General features: G+C 42.1%; 1 protein-coding gene across 3 annotated transcripts; it reads left to right on the top strand.

Moving 5' to 3' along the window:
- The first annotated feature begins 8,726 nt into the window (after positions 1-8,726).
- On the top strand, positions 8,727-18,075 carry LOC118844937 (rab11 family-interacting protein 1-like). 3 transcript variants are annotated; one of them, XM_036752958.1, is made up of 6 exons: positions 8,727-8,844; positions 9,475-9,613; positions 9,864-10,202; positions 11,682-11,886; positions 12,327-12,417; positions 14,899-15,973. In XM_036752958.1, the coding sequence occupies exons 1-6, from the start codon at positions 8,748-8,750 to the stop codon at positions 15,384-15,386; spliced, it is 1,359 nt and encodes a 452-aa protein (XP_036608853.1). In that variant the 5' UTR covers positions 8,727-8,747; the 3' UTR covers positions 15,387-15,973. The 3 variants fall into 3 exon arrangements, with proteins under 3 accessions (XP_036608853.1, XP_036608854.1, XP_036608855.1); XM_036752959.1 differs by lacking the exon at positions 9,475-9,613 and having other exon boundaries at positions 8,731-8,844; positions 14,899-18,075; XM_036752960.1 differs by lacking the exon at positions 9,475-9,613 and having other exon boundaries at positions 8,731-8,844; positions 9,918-10,202.
- Positions 18,076-19,031: the final 956 nt, after the last annotated feature.

The raw sequence follows: 19,031 nt of genomic DNA, 5'->3' as shown, positions 1-19,031 counted from the left end.
GGACCCCTCCTTAGTAGACTGCAGCCTTCTGGGTGTCCCTTTTTGCCAATCTAGGCTGGATGAAGATATTTCCTACTTCTCTTTCTCCTTCTATTTTCTTAATCCTTATTCAGCCTGGTATTTTTTTGTTTCATCTTCTTCAAAGTGCATGTTTGAGAATTGAATTGTTTTGCTCTTATTCACTCATATGGCCCATCAGAAGTCTTATGATCTATTTTCTAAACACCTCTGGTATTTCTCCTTTCTGTTTGAGGGTCTATTGTATATTTCATGACTATATTGCCTGTTTCTGCTTCCCTTAATCTTCACCCAGACTCTCTTCACCATATCTTCCCTCTGGTTTCCTGAGTATATCTTCTAAATAGGCGATCCTACTCCAACCTACTCCCTTCTAGAGCCATATTCCAGTAATGAGACTTATTTATGCCACCTAGGAAGGCAAGTTTGTGTCCTGAATGTTAGGGTTTCTAGTTAACGAACTCTCAGGGGTAATGCCAAGCTAACTCTGGCTCTCAGAGAGCTGGCTATCTCTTTCTCCTAGCTCCTCACTTCTCATGTGTGGCAGCACTCCTCTTGTTAGTCTAAGACAGGGGTGGGAAACCTGTGGCCTCAAGGCCACATGTGGAGTTCTAGGTCCTTGGGTGTGGCCTTTTGACTGAGTCCAAGTTTTACAGAACAAATCCTTTTATTAAGGGGATTTGTTCTGTGAAGTTTGGATTCAGTCAAAGGGTTGAAGTTGAGAACCTAGAGGCCCTCATGCGGCCTCGAGGCCACAGGTTCCCCCACCCCTGGTCTAAGACATTAACTTGGACTTAACCAATTAGATTTGTGATTCAGCTTCATGGGAAACTTTACCTTCTTACCTTCCCTGCTGCATTTCTCAGGTAAGTATGGCATCTATATACAGTTCTTTAAGTTAAAAATTTGGAAATGATGCACAATACATTGGAACCCAAAATTAAAACCCCCTGAGAGGCATATGCCATTTAATCTGGTTTTCCCTCAAGTCTCTTCCCACCATTCACATCAATTGCTCATATCCCATAGCTTTACTTACCATCAAAGTCCTTTCAAGGAAAGCAGAAGCAGGGCAAGAGTCTGGCCGTCTCCATGATGATGGCTATCTTTATATCTCTCCTTGACCTTGAAGAACTCTTACCTAACTGTATTGTGCATCATTTCCCCATATTAGACAGTTTAACTGCCGTATTTCCCACCCTCAGGATCTTCCTCCTATGTGTATAGCCATGAACAGGGTGTCAAGGAGTAGGGAGAGTCATAGGATCATAGATCTTACAGCTAGAGAGGACATTCAGTGCCATCTGTCCAATCCTCTCATTTTATGTATGAGGTAAGTGACAGCCAAAGAATTTAAGTGGCTTTCCCAAGATTACACAGATAATAAGTGGTAGAGTCAGGATTTGAACCCAAATTCAATACTATTTGAACTGTACTTACTATAGGTGTTACACCAGAGCTACTTCCAAGGACAGAACCAGGCTGTAACCTTGGGCAAGGAATTTCAGGGCTAAAGTCCCTTCCATCTCTAAATGCCATAATCCTATGATTTGATGACTTCTCTGGGCCTCTGTTTCCACATCGGTAAAATGGTGATGGTAATACTTTCAGTGACGATTGTAAGGATCGATTAGAGAACTCACCTAATCAATACCTTTAGCTCCTTTTGGCTGGTTTTTCACCTCTCCCCCTCCTTCTTTTCTTCTGTAGAGAGCCTAGCAGAAGCTGAGCTGTTAATGGCTGCCTTGGAGCAGAAGCCCATAGGAGCTGCATGTTCTTGGCAACATAACTGAAGGTGAGAGATCTTGGCCATCTTTTGCATTTCCCTTTCCTATCCTGAACACAAGTCAGAGATCTAAAAGTGGATGTTCCTGGCCTAAGAGATGGCAGAAGCTGGAAGAGTTATGAAATGTCCCAGATTGGTACATAATAAAGGAAAAAGTATTCATCAAGGGCGCTGTACTAAGCCTGGGGATATAAATGCAAAAGCAAAGATAGTCTCTGCTCTCAGGAAGCTTACAGTCTAATGTGGAAGAAAGCACACATAGGAAGTGGTATCCAGGGAGGGATATTTTGGAGTGGAAAGTTAGAGGATGAATGGTGGAGCCATAGGGATACTAACAGATATTAACAGATTGACAGTCATCCTGATCTACATCTCATCATCAGACCCAGATGGCTCTGGAGGAGAAAGTGAGGCTGGTGACTTTGCACAGTCCTCCGTCACTTAAGTCCAATTCACTTGCATGTCATGGCGTCACCTCCCTGAACAAAGGTCAAACAGCAACTGATGGCTTATCTCCACGGGACTCCTACCAAGCCAGGCTCCAGTATCTTCACTACCCCCTTTCCATCTACCTTTTCTGTGTATTCTGCCCCCATTACAATATAAGCTCCTTGAAGGCAAGAACTGTCTTTTCCTTCTCCTTTAATTGTATTCCTAGCACAGCACAGTACCTGGTACATAGTAAGCACTTAATAAATGCTTACTAATATATACTCAATACCATATTGCTTACCTTCTCAAAGGGTTAAGGAAGGGTGAGAGGGAGGGAGGGAGACAATTTGGAACTCAAATTTTTTAAAAATAAATGTTAAAAAGTATTTTACATGTAACTGGGAAATATTTAATGAAATAAATAAATATTTTTAAATGATGCTTGTTAATTGTTCTGATACCATTTGTTATTTTGAATGCTTTTTACAGGAGTTAGAGACACTGTTGCCCACTTTTGTGGAAGCCTAAATATAAATATAAGAAACTAATTATGTTAGGTCAAAATATAATATAATTAATATATTTATATAATGTATTTATTATATATTGCTTATAATATATTTATAATAAAAACTATATTTAGAGATTTTCCCAGGGCAATTCTAAGAAGGCACAATGAGTCAAAAGAGATAGTGATCTCTGGGAAAGCTCACACCATATGAACATAAAGCCAGGGGACTCTGGGCAAGCAGATACACTAATTACTTTGCAGTGTTCTTAGGAGGAAAGTGTGGCAGTCTAGGCAGTAAAAAGAGCAGTCCAAATGGGGTCCCAGGTTCAAATTCCAGCGCTGCCATCTCCTACATCTGTAACCTTCTGAAACCTCTCAGTTTCTCTATCTGCATATTAAAAAAAGAGAGATTAGATGACATCTAGGGTTTCTTCCTGCTCTACATGCTATGATTCTTATATAATCTATATCAAATTGCTAGCCTTCTCAAGGAGGAGAGAAGGAGGGAGAGAATATGGAACACAATTTTTTTAAAGAAATATTAAAAGTTTTTGTTTACATGTAATTCAGAAAAAATAAAATAAAAAAGTAAATGTAAAAAAAAAATAAATGCTATGATTCTGTCCACACAACCAAAACAGCTTCCTTCTTTGTATGTTTTAGCCTGCCTGAGCCTCCAAGGGACTAGAATTGTAATTAACCAGGATGTGACAGTCAAAACAAATCCTCCTCTCACCTCCTTTTAAAAGCCTCTGAGGCCCTGTCCTCTGTGAGGAGAAAAAAAAAAGTGGGGCCTGCAGAGAATACAGTTTTGCTTCCTTACATGTCAGCAGGAAGGACAAAGGGTGAAGGGCACCTCTCAGAAGAGCTAGCCACCTGCTAGAGCCTCCCAGTGCTGCCAGGCTCATTAATTATCGCATGGCACCCACACCTCTCTTGTACAAATCTGGGCAGCAGCTGGGGTGAGAATTCTACCGCCTCTCCCTCTTCTCCAGATTTTGCTTCTTCAGTTCCCATCTGACTCTGTGGCTGTGAATATGAAGTGTTAGGGTCTCAAAGTGCCTGGCATCAACTAAGCAGCCTCTGACCTCTGGGGACTGAGCCAAGCTAGTTGGGTCACCAGAGCGGGCAAAGAGGAGGAAGCTGGGAGCCAGTGGAGAGTGCCAGAGAGAATCACGCTGCTTCTTGCGGGGGCACAGGGGATGGGGCTTGGCATAAAGGTCTGGCCTAAATTTTCATAGTCACCCTGTTATATCTATAGAGATATCCAGACTGGCAATCAGGGAATCCAAGATAAGAAAGGTGATTTTTCTTATTGAGTTTGTTTCTGAAAATAGTGCGTTGGAATTGTGTGAAATGTTTGTTTTTTGTTCAGTCAATCAACAAACATTTATTAAGCACCTACTATGGGCCTTCATTTCCATAGCTATTAGAGAATCAAAGAGATACACGAAACAGTCTCTGCCCTTAAGAAGCTTACATTCTGAAGAGGTAGACAACATGTATACATATAAACATATGTCTAATAAAATATCATATCCGAGTTTAAACCTAGGTAGCTATGGTCCTGTGTGTCTCCTCCCTTTCTCAGTCAAACAATTTGAGAAAGCCATCTATACTAGGTGCCTCTACTTCCTCTCTTCTCACTCTATTCCAAACCCTCTGCAATTTGGCTTCAGACTTTATTTTTCAACTGAAACTTCTCTCTTCAAAGGTACCTATGAACTCTTAATTTTCAAGTCTAATGAACATTTCTTAGTCCTCAATGACTTCTCTTTCATACTGTCGATTACTGTTCACCTTGTCCTCTGACTGTTCCTTTTTGTCTCCTTTCCTGGATCTTTGTGTAGGTCATGACCACTAACTATGGGCATTCTCCAAGGTTCTGTCGGGGCTCTCCTCTTTTCCCTCTATATCACCTCCCTTGATGATCACATCTGCTCTCATGGGTTCATATATCATCTCTTTGTCAATGATTCTCAGATCTGTATATCCTGCCCTATCTCTCTTCTGAGCTCCAGTCCTCTTGGATATCTCAAATTAGATGGGCTGTAGGTCCTGAGAACGAATTCTCTTCCCCTGCATCCCTCCCTCCAAAACCTTCTCTCTTCAGAATGTTATTATTACTTTGAAGGGCACCACCAACCACCCAGTCACCCAGGCTCAAAACTTTGATGTCATTCTCAACCACCCATCTGAACTTTCTCCACATATTCAATCTGTTATCAAATCTTCTGGTTTTTACCTTCACCGCATCTCTCGTATGTTCCCCTCTCTCCCCTCACACAGCCACTACCCTAGAAGAGGCCTTCCTTGAATTTTTACAGGACTAGTATAAAAGCTTTATTGATCTCCCTGTCTCAGATGTCTCCCTACTCTAATCCATTCTCCATTTACCCACTAAAGGCCACGTCAGGATTCAAGCGGGGAAGGGAGAGAGAGACGTTATGTATATAGCCATCTTGTCTTCAGCAAATGTAGATAATCTTGCTTGTCTTTGCCTATGTTGATGCCTTTAATTTCTTTCTTTTGTCTTATTACTAATGCTAGCATTTCAAAATGCTATTTCAGCATTTCAGTAGAACTATATTATCTAATAGTGGGGAGAAGGAGCTCATAATACTCATGTATTTATTTGGATCCTAACTCATTCTAAACTATGAACTCCATGAGGTCAGGGACTGTGTCCTTTATAAAGCATTTCCCACAGTATACAAAAAAATACCTCATAAATTTGCTAAACGAATAAATGAATGAACAAAAGTTCAGCCCTGCAGGGAATAACTGAAACTCCTCAGGAAGTAGAGGGTGGGTCTAGACCTTGGACCTCCACTGGCAGAATTTAATTTTAACCAAGATAAATGGCATGTCTTCTCCATTTGTGGCTGAAAAAACAAATCCTTCCTGAGTTACTTCCTCTCGGAGTATGTGCTCAGCCCCATCAGGTATCCCCTTTGGGTGGGAAGACAGGATGCAAAAGTCAAAGTCTGTGAAGAGGGATGTGCTGAAGGGAGGAAGGTTATCACAGGAGGAACAATGCCAAAATAGACAGTTGTTGTTCAGTCGTTTCAGTCCTGTGCAACTCTTCGTGACCCCATTTGAGGTTTTCTTGGTAAAGATACTGGGGTGGTTTGCTGTTTCCTTCTCCAGCTCATTTTACAGATGAGGAAACTGAGGCAAACAGAATTAAGTGATTTGCCCAGGGTCACACAGCCAGTAAGTGTCTGAGGCCAGATTTTAACTCAGGAACAGTCTTCCTGACTCCAGGCCTGTTGCCCTATCTACTGCACCACATAGCTGCCCCCATTATTGCTATCACCGAGTTTATCATACAACAGAATTGAGCACAGTGCCTAGAGCACAGCTCTGCACACATAATTTAATCAGGCTCAAAGGATCAATAAGTACATATTGGAATTAACAGCATGACAATAATTACCCATTTTAATAATGCTTTAATGTTTGCAAAGCATTTTTCTCACATCATCTCTGCCTTTGAGATAGGTAGTGAAAGTAGTATTATCCTCACTTGACAGATAGGGAAAACGAGGCTCGAATAGGTTAAATGACTTGCCAATGGTCATATAATTAATAAGTATTTGAAACAAGATTCTATGCCACATTCCCTGCCTCCAAATTCAATACTCTCCCTACACTAATGATTGAAAATTCTCCTAACTCAGAGCTAAGAGGCAGAAGTAGTCTTGATTAAAATCTAGAATTCATCCAACCATCTGACCTGGGAGAAATCAGTTAATCTGGGCCTATCCATCCCAGGTGGACAAGAGCAGGAATTACAGAAAGTAGATATTCTGCATGAGCAAGTTAAAAACATCCAATATCAACAGTCTCCAAGCTCTCTGCAGCACATTGGCAGATAGGAGAAAGAATAAAGAATCCTGAATCCTGTCCCTTTCACTCTCAGCTTCTCTCAACTCTTAGAAATGCTCTTCAAGGCCAGGCACAGAGAATGTATGGGGCCTCTCTGGCTGCCTGGGATCAAGGTCAAGACCAGGTCTATGTCTGAGGACCATACTACCAGGAGTCAATTTTGCGCAGAAGGCTTTACTTCAGGACCCTCTTCTTACGGTTCTAATGCTCCATCTAATTACCAAGGCCCCTTTTGCTAATATGCTCATTAGTGGCACTGAAGATGTGTGATCATCACAAGCAGTGTTAAATTTGCACCAAGAATGGTAGTTGGAGCTGTAATTCCTTTTTGAAATCTGTTGAGTGAGAAGGAATTCACACCCACTGATAAACACTTGAATTTCTACTGCTTTGTTCTTTTTCTCTGTAAAGTTCATATTTACTTGAATCTAGTTTTCCCCACCCCACTACATGTACCCCAGATTAAAAGGGAATAGGAAAACACAAGAAAAGAAAAGGGCTAGATCAGATGATCTCTAAAGTCTTTACTTAATTCTAAAATGTATGTTAATTGCTTAAATCCGAGGACCAGGAAGAGGCTTCTCAGAGAGGGTCTTAACGGAAGAAGCCTGTCTTCTCCAAAACAGCAGAGTAAAGCAAATGTTTAATGGGTGACCTGCAATTTGCTTCTCCCCCATGGACTAAAAAGACCAAGAAAATGTCACAACATGCCCCTGGGTACCAAAACTCAACCTTGAGAGCGGTTCCTCATCTGCATTCATTGGCAGACTCTATTCTATTCCTTGCCCTCCATTCCCAGTATGGTGCAATTTAATCTCCTGCCTCAGATGGGGGCATCCAGATTCTTATCTGGATTTTACCAGGACTGGGTGCTTTGAAAGCTTTCATTAGCCCAGGAACCTGAGCCTTTGTGTACATTCAACAGAGATAGCTCTGGTACACACAGAAACCAATGGGAAAGGGGAAGGACTCAAGTCCCAGACTGGTTTGTTTTGCTGCCTCTGACTAAACAATCCTCTCTGTATCCTGTTGTAAACTAGGACCTACCAAGGCACTTATTTTCCCACCACCTTGACTCCTGGCCTTGTATAATCTTAAATTGAGATGAAACGGCTCTTAGTCAATTTTTTGTGTAACCCTTAACTGAGGCCCCAGAGGGGAATCAAAGAATTATAGATTTAGAGCCAGAAAAGACTTTAAAAGCCATTGGATCCATTTTACAGATGAGGAAATTCAGACCTAGAGAAATTAAGCGACTTGCTCCAGATTACACAGCAAATAGGTCTGAATCAGGGATTTGAACTCAGGTCTTCCTAACTCCAAGTCCAGGGCTCTATGCGCTAAAGTCAGTGGTGTCAAACTCAAAATAGAAAGGAGGTGGTGGGAGGAGCCGCTAATTACACAAAGATCTTTGCAGGGGGCATATTAACTTAGTTTTTAAATGTAGCGTGATCTTTGTTATATTGTATTTTGTTAAACATTTCCCAATTTACATTTTAAATTGGTTCTAAGAACACTCTGGAATGTTGCTGGCCAGAAGAGGCTGTGGCACTCATGTTTGATACTTCTGCACCAAACCGCTTGTGCGGGACCTGCTCCGGCTCACTCGGTAAATCAATAGTCCCAGGGGGTCTAGGAGGCCACGCCGTCAAGGCTAATGCTCTTCTCCGTACACTTGCTCTCTAACTATGAAAGACCTCGAAGAGGCACTGTCCTCTTTAGAGTGGGGTCCTGAATCCTAGCGCCACTGTCCTTTACTGCCGATGCGGCTTCGGGCAATCCTCTCTAGACTCGGTTTCCTCATCCCTAAGTAAGAGGTTGGACCAGACCGCCTCTAAGGTCTTTTCCTGCTACAAAGTTAGGATTTTACGTCCTCTTGGGCAAAGCATCCCAGGCCCGGCTCTAAGTCAATACGGAGAATGTCGGTCGAGGGGGCAGGGTCCGCTCGGCCCCGGCTTGGGGTGGCCCTGGGGATTTTCCCCATATGCAGCCCTGCGGTTCCAACACCTAGCGAAGCCTGGGGAAGAAAGCGATCTAGTACCTCCTCGCGCCGCGCACGTGCCCGCGGCCAGGCCGCTCGGAGAGCCTTCTTGTGCGCGTGCGCGGGGGATGGGCCGGAGGAACAGCTCGAGCCTCCGCGGGCGGAGCGCACGCTGCCGGCGTGAGAGCGAATGGAACAGGAGAAGGAGCGCGCGCCCCACGAGGGGTAACGGACGCTGCGCGGCTCGAGTCCCCGCCGCTAACCCCGCCACTTGGGAGGGACCAGCGCCCTGCCGCTGGCCCTTGTCCGCAGGAGGGGGCACCCCAGCATCTCTACATGCACACAGGGGGTGTCCCCCCCAGGGTCTCTGCTTCCCCTCCAGGAGAGTCGGGGCGGGGGTTCCCTGCTTTCGCACAAGGAGTGTCCGCTGGAGGGGATCTCTACTTCCCCACAAAGGGAGTGGGGGGGTCCGCTTCCCCACAAGGAGAGTGGGGGCCGTCACTGCTTCCCCAAAGCGCAACCCCTGGGGGAGAATCTCTGCATCTCTACAAAGGCTTGGGGGAAGGGATCTCTACTTCCTCCCAAGGGGAGCCCGTGCGGGTCTCCACTTCCTCATAAGGGGAACCCCCGGGGGAGTCTGCTTCCCCACAAAGGGTGGCCCCGGGGGAGATCTCTGCTTCTCCAAAACAGCAGTATGAGTCCTTCCTCCCAAGAGGACCCCCCCATCTCTGCTTTCATACAAGGGGAGTCTCCCGGGTGTCTCTGCTTCCTCACACGGGGAATCCCTGAGGGGGCTTCTGCTTTCACACAAGGGGATTCCCCCTCAGAGTGCTTCCCCATGTCTGTTTGCCACAGAGGACTGTGTTTCCTCCATTCATACCGAGGGAGTTCCATGTTCCCAGAGTGTCTGCTTCCAGAAAAGGAAGCTTCCTAGCAAGAAGGAATCTGTTACCCTTAACTCCTTTGAACCCATCCAAACTTCCATTAGCGAAAGGTACCGTTCCTTCTTGCCACAGACTGGCCTCCCTTTTGGAAGCTTCTGCTATGTCATAGCACTTCAGAGGGTCCTTCTCTGAGGGGGGAGAAGGTCTGTCCTTTCTCCAGTGGCTCTAAGTGGAACCACTAGTGACTCCATCATTTGTAAGTATATCTGAATCAGCTGGTCCTAACCTGGCATTTCTTGGCATAGGGTCTAATTAGTATGGGTAAGGGACTGCAGTGATCACTCATTCTTTCCTCAGCAGGGCAGTCAAGGAAAAAGAATGGTACCCAACTCATGTGCAGTTGACAATCCTTAGGGCTCAGAATCTACAGGCCAAAGGACGCTCTGGCTTCAGCAGTGCATATGTGATCATCCGGCTCCAGAAACAGAAATACATGACCTCAGTGGTGCATCACAACCTGAGTCCTGAATGGAAAGAGGACTGCATCCTTCGGTTGCCTGGTAAACTGGATATTTTGGAGGATCCTGACCTCATCTTAACAGTCAAGCATCATTCACAGTGGTTCGCAGACCAGTTCCTGGGCCAGATATCCATTTCTCTGAAGCAGCTTTTCCAAGACAAAACCAAGAGGAACAATGAGTGAGCAGAGCTGGCTTTTCCCACTTACAACTGAGGGATTCCCACACACTTAAGGACTGATTCAGGATTTCTGCACTCTTCCTCATTCTGCTGAAGCAGGCAGCAGGAGGGAGTAAGGGTAGCAGATGAATGGATAGGCACACATCATCTTGCCAAGGTCACTATCCTCTGCAAGGGTGTCAGTCTAGTATGAAGACCTTGTGAATTAGTAGGTCTATCCCTCTAGAATAAATTAATCTTTCTCATCAATGTTCCCCTCCAAAGGTAAAATGGACATTTTATATCAGGGGCTCCCTAATATGCATTGGCTGCTTTAAGTAAAAATCACAAATATTAAACCACATCAGTCTCTTGGACCCATGAATCTTTTCCCCTTCCTTGAAGGCTCAAAAGAAGCTGTAATCCCTTTAGAAAGTGACTAGCAATGGGAAAATATTTAAATAAAACCAAGAAAGTAATTTAGGGAATGATTTTCCAGCTTGTGAATTATTAGACCTTTGCTTAACTTCCCGGCTCTTACCCGCCCATTTACAATTTCTTCACCAGATGAAATTCAATTGCGTCTACTGTTATGTGAGCTGATAAAAGGTTAAATGAGGGAAGAAGCTGGAATTATCAGCTTTAATGAAATGTTTAGACTACAGATTCATGAGTTTCAGTTTCCCATTACCATGGGTAACCAAGAGTGGGCTATAAATATTACTGGGAATACACTTGAACAATAGGAAAAAAAACCCAACCTAAAAATTGCGTTTTTAGTGAAGGGAAAATCTGTTAAGTAGAGGAAAATAGGAGGGATCAGGCTGTTGAAAGGGTAAAACAAAGAAATTAGTGGAAGGAGGAACATAGATTCCTGGTGATCAAGGTAGAGGGAAGAAAAGGAGTAACTGAGGCTTGTTACTTCTAGAACTTTATGTAAGAATACTCTTGGATAAAGGGAGAATAAAAGGGATAGTTTAGCACATCAACTATTATTGGGGTTAAGTGACTTGCCCACGGTCACACAGCTAATAAGTGTGTCAGGTCTCTGAGGCCATTTTGAACTCAGGTCCTCCTGACTCCAGGGCTGGTGCTCTACTCACTGGACCACCTAGCTGCCCCTCAACTATTTCTTTAATCTCTGATTAAGTTCAGTTTCTATAGGACCACTTGGTGTGAGGGAATCTTTTGTTGAGCAACATGTTACTCATTTCCTTTAAACCAGGGAAACATTTAACCAAGATAGAGAATGTGTTTGGTAGCAGACCCAAAACATAGAAGGGAAATGGAGGTAAAAGAGGAAGCTGGGTTTTGTGAAGCTAGGAGGAAATTCTATTTTAGCTGCCTGAGAAAAGATTCATTTTATGTGTAGGGTAAGATTTCAGTGGCTATGGTATCACTGGCATAGCATGTGGGCAGTTTCTAAAGTGGCAGAAACCAATGTAAGGTAGCATGACTGTGCTAGCTTCCAGTGACTTCTTGGGAATTTCCTTCATGTAGGTGGTTCATCTTGCAGTCCAAAAGCAGGAAGACCAACAAGTACCTTGGACATCTACAACTCAGTATTCAGTTCATGGAGATTTCAGGCCAGGACAGGGAGCCAGTTTTTCCAAGAGACAGTGGGTCATGGTCATCCTTCGGCAAATTCCACAGCAGATTAATGAGCAAGAGAAGCAAGATTTATAAAGCAAATCCCTTTCCTATGGTAAGAATCCGTGTCTCCTGACATCTTTGTTTTCTTATCTTTTCAGTTTTCCCCTTGTTTTTAAAGAACCTGTTACACATAAATCTCTTAAGAATGATATGATTCTGACCAGCATCAAGGTAGACTGAAGTATGGAAGGGCCTGCTCTTTAAAACCACAGTATAAGGATCATAGGGATATGTCAGTTAGTCTTAAGCAGCCCCTAAGTCACTGAAACATCAATCCTCATACACAAGGACAGAATTTCTTTTACGACCAAAACTTGGGTAAATTTCAATTAATAGTTGCTAGGACTTCAGATCCCTCAGCCTTGAGGCTAATTAATTTGCCAGATTTCATTTTAGGAACCTGCCAGATGGCTATGAAAATAGTACCTCACATGAAACTATAGGGTTGTTACATCTAAAAGAACCATTACCCTCTGTTTATTCCGTTTCCAGCCCAGTATTGGTGACTACAGCCATGTTAATGAATCAGAGAAGGCATCAGTTATTGCCCCTAGTTCTTCAGGATATACATTTCCAGCTAGAGGTGAGTTGTTATTGAGAAGTTTGGAAGAGAACAGTATCTAATTTGATAATGATAATGACTAAACCTTAGGTTAGTGGTTTACTACTTGTTCCTCCCTGCCACTATTATACCATCCCTCTGCCACAATCATTCAGTTACTTCTTCTCCTTTGAAGTTTATTCCATCAGTTTACATAGCACCCTATCCAAATCCTTGTTACAGTCATCTGTTGACCCTTAGGTCATTCTTCCTGCTTTCTCAAAGGAGTTCAGTACAAGTCTTCCTCTCCACCTTAATCTTCACCTACTTACTTGGGGTTCTGAATACAAATATTGATGCCCCCTCAAAAACCCTGGCCTTCTTGCTCAATAGCCTCCTCATCTCCCATGACTTATACCCTTACTCCACTGCCACCACACACAAAGATACTCTTGGTCTCATCATCAGCTGACAGAACTACCTCCATGATCTAGAACTCTCTCTTTATTCCATCCCTCCCTCTGCTTCACTTCTCTTAATCCTCTTCTGTGTTCTCACCAAGTATTCCATCAACTTCATCCCTACCTAGTTTTCCAGTCCATCCCCCCCGCCCCATTCTGTTCTCATTTCCCTCCCTTTCCATGCTTGTCCCTATAGTTAGTTACCTCTGTGTCTCAAGGACTTTGTGACTTCCCTACTCTCTTGTCCTTTTGATTCTCATACCATACACATCCTTAATCATGGATCACTCCTACCATGTGCCTTCTCTTTTCCTTCTTGTGCTGGCAGAACACTAGTGGAATCCCAGTACAATTTATGTTAATCTAATCTCAACTAGGATCTCACTACTGCACGGCAGTCCTTTCCTGACTCCTTTCCTACTGCCTACAAACATGCTCAGATTTTCCCCATCATTAAAAAAACAAATCACTTGACTCTGCCATCCCTTCAATTCCATGTCTTGCCTTCATTTCATAGCAGATTTCCTAGGAAAAAGTGTCTGTGTTTGTCTCTACTTCTTTCCTTTCCCATTTGCTTCTTAGCAATCTTATTCCTTTACTACATTGAAACTACTTTCTCCATGGCTGTCAGTGATCACTTTATTGCTAAATCTGATGGCCTTTTCCCAATCTCATCCTTATACCTATCTGTAGCTTTTGATACTTGTGATCCACCTTCTTCCTCCTAAAAATTCCTCCTCTGGCATTCTTGATACTACTCTTACCTGGTTCTCCTCTTTGTCCCTCTCAGTCTCCTTTGCTAAGTCATTGTCTATTTTCTGCACCCTTGGGGGAGAAGGGGAGGATATCTACCAAGGATCTGTCTTGAGCTGCCTTCTCTCTCCATATTCTCTCTTGGTGGTGTTTTCATCAGCTCCCACAGGTTCGGTGATCATCTTTGTAGAGATGGCTCCCAAATCTGTCTGTCCAATCCTAATTTCTCTCCTGAGTTCCACATCATCAGTTTCCTACTAGATATTCCTTCCTGGATGCCCCTTGGCACCTCGAACTCAACATATCCAAATTTGGATCTGTATCTTTGGAGAAGGGCCCTGAACTGACTTCTCTTCCAAAACTGTTGAGTGCACCTACATCCTCCTTGTCACTCAACCTGATATCTTGGAATCACTGACTCTCCACTTTCTCTCACTCGTCATAGCTAGTCAGCTGACAAATCTTGTCAATTCTGTTTCCACAATGTGTCTCTCAAATTGGTCTCCTTCTTTCCTCTCATAAGGCAACCACCCTAGTTCAGGCCTTCATCACCTCTCAACTGAACTACTGCAGCTACCTCCTAATTGATCTCCCTACTTGCAATCCTTTCCCTGCCAACATCATCTTTCTAAAGCACAGGTCTCACCATGCCACTCCTTTGTTCAATAATCTTCAGTGGTCCCTCCTGCCTCTAGGAGAAAATAAAAAACTCTCTAGTTTGGCATTCAAAGACTGTCACAACCTGGCTCCAGTCTACCTTTCCCAGCTTATTGCACACTGCTCTTCCTAAAGTACTCTCCAGCTTAGCCAAACAGTTATATTTGCTCTTACCCACACTTGGCATTTCATCTCCCACCTCTTTGTTACGGCATAGTCAATCCTCTATGCTAGCAATGCATTCCCTTCTCACTTCTGCCTCTTAGAATCCAAGACAGGCAAGGTGCCACCTCTTAAGAGAAGCTTTTATGATTCCCCTGATTGGTAATTCTCTCCCTCCCTCACCCACCAGCTTATCTTATAGTTACTTCTCTGGGTATATGTTGTATTTCCCTAGTAGAATGTAAGTTCCCTGAGGGCAAGGATTAACTTTTCACCTTGTTTTTGTATCCCCTCCCCTACATCTAGTACACTGCATTGTCCATAGTAGGCACGTAATAAATGCTTGTTGTTTCTACAACATTTACCATTGACAAGCTATATACTAACTTTCTGAGTTTTCAGAAAGTCTTTTCTCCAAACCAGCTAACTTTGGAGTGGGTGTTTTTCTGTGTTTCTTTCCTTTTTCTTTTTTTGTTGTTAAATCCATTAGCATCACCTGTTATGCTGACCCTGGAGACAGATGTCAACACACAAGACAGTACTCAAGGCTTGGGGTTCAGACTTCATTCCTGCCAAGAGATATTCCAGGATTTAAATCAATGCACAGATGGTATCAGCTCGATACCAAAGCATTCGAGTAGCTATCCAACCATGTCACCTTCCTTACTCCGGCTGCCACACCAAGAGCCTCCAGACCTGGCCAGCAAGGCGCTTACTCCATTCAGCAAAAAGAAATCAAGCCTCCCGAAGGAAAGGGACTGTGAAGACTTTTGGGAGATCTTTTCAGAGAACCTAGACTGTACATCCCAGAACAGTCTACATACGAACAAGACATACAGCTCATCTGCCCCTTCCTTCTCCCCAGAGCAGCAGGTTCCTAAAGAGCCTGCTTCAAAGAAACAGCAAAGATCGTCAAAGGGCATCCATAGTTGTTATGGTTCATGTCTTAGCTGTTTAGGTTTATCCCCTGATGCATGACTGTTCCTGCTGTAACAGCCTTTTTACTTACCAGCCTATATTTAAAAAAAAACTTGACCCATATATACATGCTAAACATGTCTTTAAAATGCATCATATTTCATGTAGAAGAAAATGTCTGTTCCTTCCATCATCATCCTACTGCTATTCATAGCTGGTACGGGCTTACTTCTGCACAGATTCTGGGCTCCTGACTCCTAAGTTATCCCATGCTACAGACTTAAGATGCACAACTACTAAAAAGAGTTTATTAACTTTCTGTCAGGGAGAGATCAACCTAATGATTTCCCTAAAACACATTTAATTCTGTAATTTATTAAATAGTTATAGGGTGCAGAACACAATGCTGGTCAGTAAAAGTGATAAGTACGTTTGATCTGGCATTCTAATACCATTCAGGGGAAATAGGTAAGGGGTATTTTATGCACACACAGCCCTTTTGACTTTATGATAGGGATATATATCTACCTATATATGGCCTGCATGCGTACAGATCTGGAGCACGTTGTCAGACAGACTATGGTCCTCGATAGTACTGTTCACGACTTGTGGTTTAATAAAAAGGAGGACCTGCTCTGAGTGACTGTACTACCTTTGTGACCTTGGGTATGTTACTTGTCATCTCTGTGCCTCAGTTTCCTCATCTTTAAAACGGGCATTAATTTAAATAATATCTAGGATCTCTTCCAGCCCTAAATTTGCGATCCCGTGACTTAACTCGGATTTTCTTAGTGTGTCATTTCATGTGGACACTTTACAACATGGCCATTTTTACTTTGTTTCTCTTCTGAAACTTGACAGCAGTTTTTCTTGGCCTATTGGACTAAGGACCATTTCAGAGTCTCTGTAACTTTACAGAGTTCCATAATATTGAGCCAGATCACACCCTGTAGCCAGCACTGGAAAGAAACTATACATTCTTGTGAGCCATGGTGTAATTTTCTAACTGATTTACACTTAGCCCAGAAACATCCATTTCCTGTAGCCTAGACAAGAAAAGTTGAACACTGCTGCTCCATGTGGCCTACAATGCTCCAGTGTCCAAACCACACTGAAGTGCAATTGGGAAATTTAACAAAATAAAAATACAATAAAACATCAATAATTCATATCTTAAAACTAAGTCCTTGTACACCAGCAAGGATCCTTATGTACAGATTAGTGACCTCTTTTCTATTTGAGTTTGACACCACTGCCTAGACCACTCTTCTAGGCCAAATCTACAGGGTTATAAACAAATATTAGTTCACTGAATTTAGGTCCTTTGTCCCATTCTATCCACAACAGGTTGTAGAAATGGTGCAATGATATGAAGTCTGCAAGGTTGAATCGAGAGTCCTACCAACCCTCATTTATGAAATCAGTGGTATGTAACATTATAATGGTACAAAATTTCATGGGAAATGATCTATACATTAGCAAGATGAAGAAAGGTATCCTAGACCCTTTCAAGACTCTAGAGAACAGAGAACAATGTCCTAACAGCTGTCCCCCGATTCCCATTATTCATTGGCTTATTCCTATGAGAACAGAGATATTAATATTTCAGAAAATGAAAATATGTATTAATGCTTGGACAGCAGCAGAAAGAGAGGTAGGTGTGATGATATGACAGAAATTTTCATGTATTGCATTTCTGGAGTGAGCTCCCAAACATGGCAACTAAACTGGAAGGAGAGTCCAAGTTGGAAATAAGTTGATTCACTTTGCTTTCCAGATCCTGCCTCTTAGTCTTACTGGCAGGAGAGGTGAGAAATAAGCAAATTATCCCCTCAGCTGTTACACTAAATTTCTCCTACGCTTTACCCTGTAGCCTTCAGAAAACAAACACAAAAAGCCTCTGGGATGTGGCTATCAGAAATGAGTGAGGTCAGCATGTTCACTGTTCTGGGGTTCCTGGGTGATAAGAAGGAAGCTTAAAGATTGAGAGAAATCAGCCCAGTGCAAAGTGATTAAGACTTGCTCTTGGCCTCAAAGGGCAGAACTAGGAATAATTTACAATCCATATAGTACAGGCCCTTTGTTTTATAAAGAGAAATAACGTGCCCAAAGTGACATGGGTGGTAAGTAGCAAACCCTGGCTTTAAACCTAGTTCCTCTAAATCCAGTGTTTATACTATACCATACTGCCTTCTGAATAGCTAGCTGTTAACTTCTGCATTTCCTCTGTCCCACAAGAGGGACTTTCTAGAAGGTTCTTCTTTAATATGATCAAAAGCATATCTTTGAAAGTAAGACCTAGTGTTTAAAATAGGGAAACACTAGAAGCTTTCCCAGTACAAATAAGTTAGTAAGGATGTTCCTTCTTCTCAATATCATTTGACATAATTCTAGAAATGCTAGCTATAGCAATAATAGAGAACCAAATTGAAGGTATAAATAATGGCAAAGAGGATACTTGCAGAACACATAATATACTTAGAAAACCACAGAGAATTGGTAAAGAAAGTAAGACTATTAACAATTTGAATTAAGTAGCAGGATACAAAAGCCACAAAAATCATCAGCATTTTTATGTGTTATTAACAAAAAATGAAAATTCAAAATTACAAAATTCATAAAATAGGAGTTAATTTGTCAACATGAGACAAATGAAACTAGAAAACACTTTACAGAAGAAAAGACAAATAACTGAAGCGATACTATGCTATTGGTTGGACTGTAGTAATATAATAAAAATGATACTACCTAAATCAATTTACTGATTTAATGCTATACCAATCAAATTACCAAAGGGGAACTCTATAGAATTAGACAAAACAGTAATTCATTTGGAGTAAAAAAAGGTCTAGAATCCCCAGGAAAATGAGAAAAATGCTAAGGGAACACAGTATTAGTTGCATTCTAAGTCTCAAACAATAGTTATTAATAACAATTTAGTACTGGTTAAAAACCAGAAAAATCCATTAGAGGAACAGATCAGAAAATCAAGAAAAAGGAGTAATTGAACATGGTACTCCAGTATTTAATAAACCTGGGTAGATAAATTATTTAGGGAGGGATTTCTTTTTTAAAGGGAACAGCTGAGAAAACTGGAAAGCAGTTTGGCAGAAATTAGGTTTAGACTATCACTTTACAACATAGGCTCAAAATGGATATATAACCTGAATATAAAAGATGCTATCATGAAAACATTAAAGGAGAGTGGGAAAGAAATTTTACTACTATGCCTAGGGGAAGAACTCAATTTTTTAACTGAAACCTTTTGTTTTTTCACCTCCATTTTAAAATATAGCCTCCATCCCCTCCCCTCACCCAGAGAGTTATCCCTTATAACAAAAAACAGAAGGAAAAAAGCAATTAAAACTAAAAACATCAAGTGTGTCCAATATTAGATGCCATGTTGCACACCTATAGATCCCTACCTCTGCAGATAAAGGGGGGGGTGATATATTTTTTTCATCTCTTCTTCTAGGTCTAACTTTGTCATTATGCTTGCTTTTTTTCTTTCCATTTACATCATTTTAGTCATTGTAATGTTTCTGCTTACTTGACATCAATTCATGTAAGTTTTCCCATGCTTCTCTGAATCCTTAATATTTTTCTTTTTAAAAATTTATTTCTATTCAGAACTTACCAACACTAAATAAAATGGGTATTTATATATACATAGTAGAATAGAAAAAAGAGGACTGAACATGAAAT

Source organism: Trichosurus vulpecula, chromosome 3 (genome assembly GCF_011100635.1).
Source record: "Trichosurus vulpecula isolate mTriVul1 chromosome 3, mTriVul1.pri, whole genome shotgun sequence".
Taxonomy (NCBI): Eukaryota; Metazoa; Chordata; class Mammalia; order Diprotodontia; family Phalangeridae; genus Trichosurus; species Trichosurus vulpecula.
This window is presented reverse-complemented; position numbering and strand designations above follow the sequence as displayed.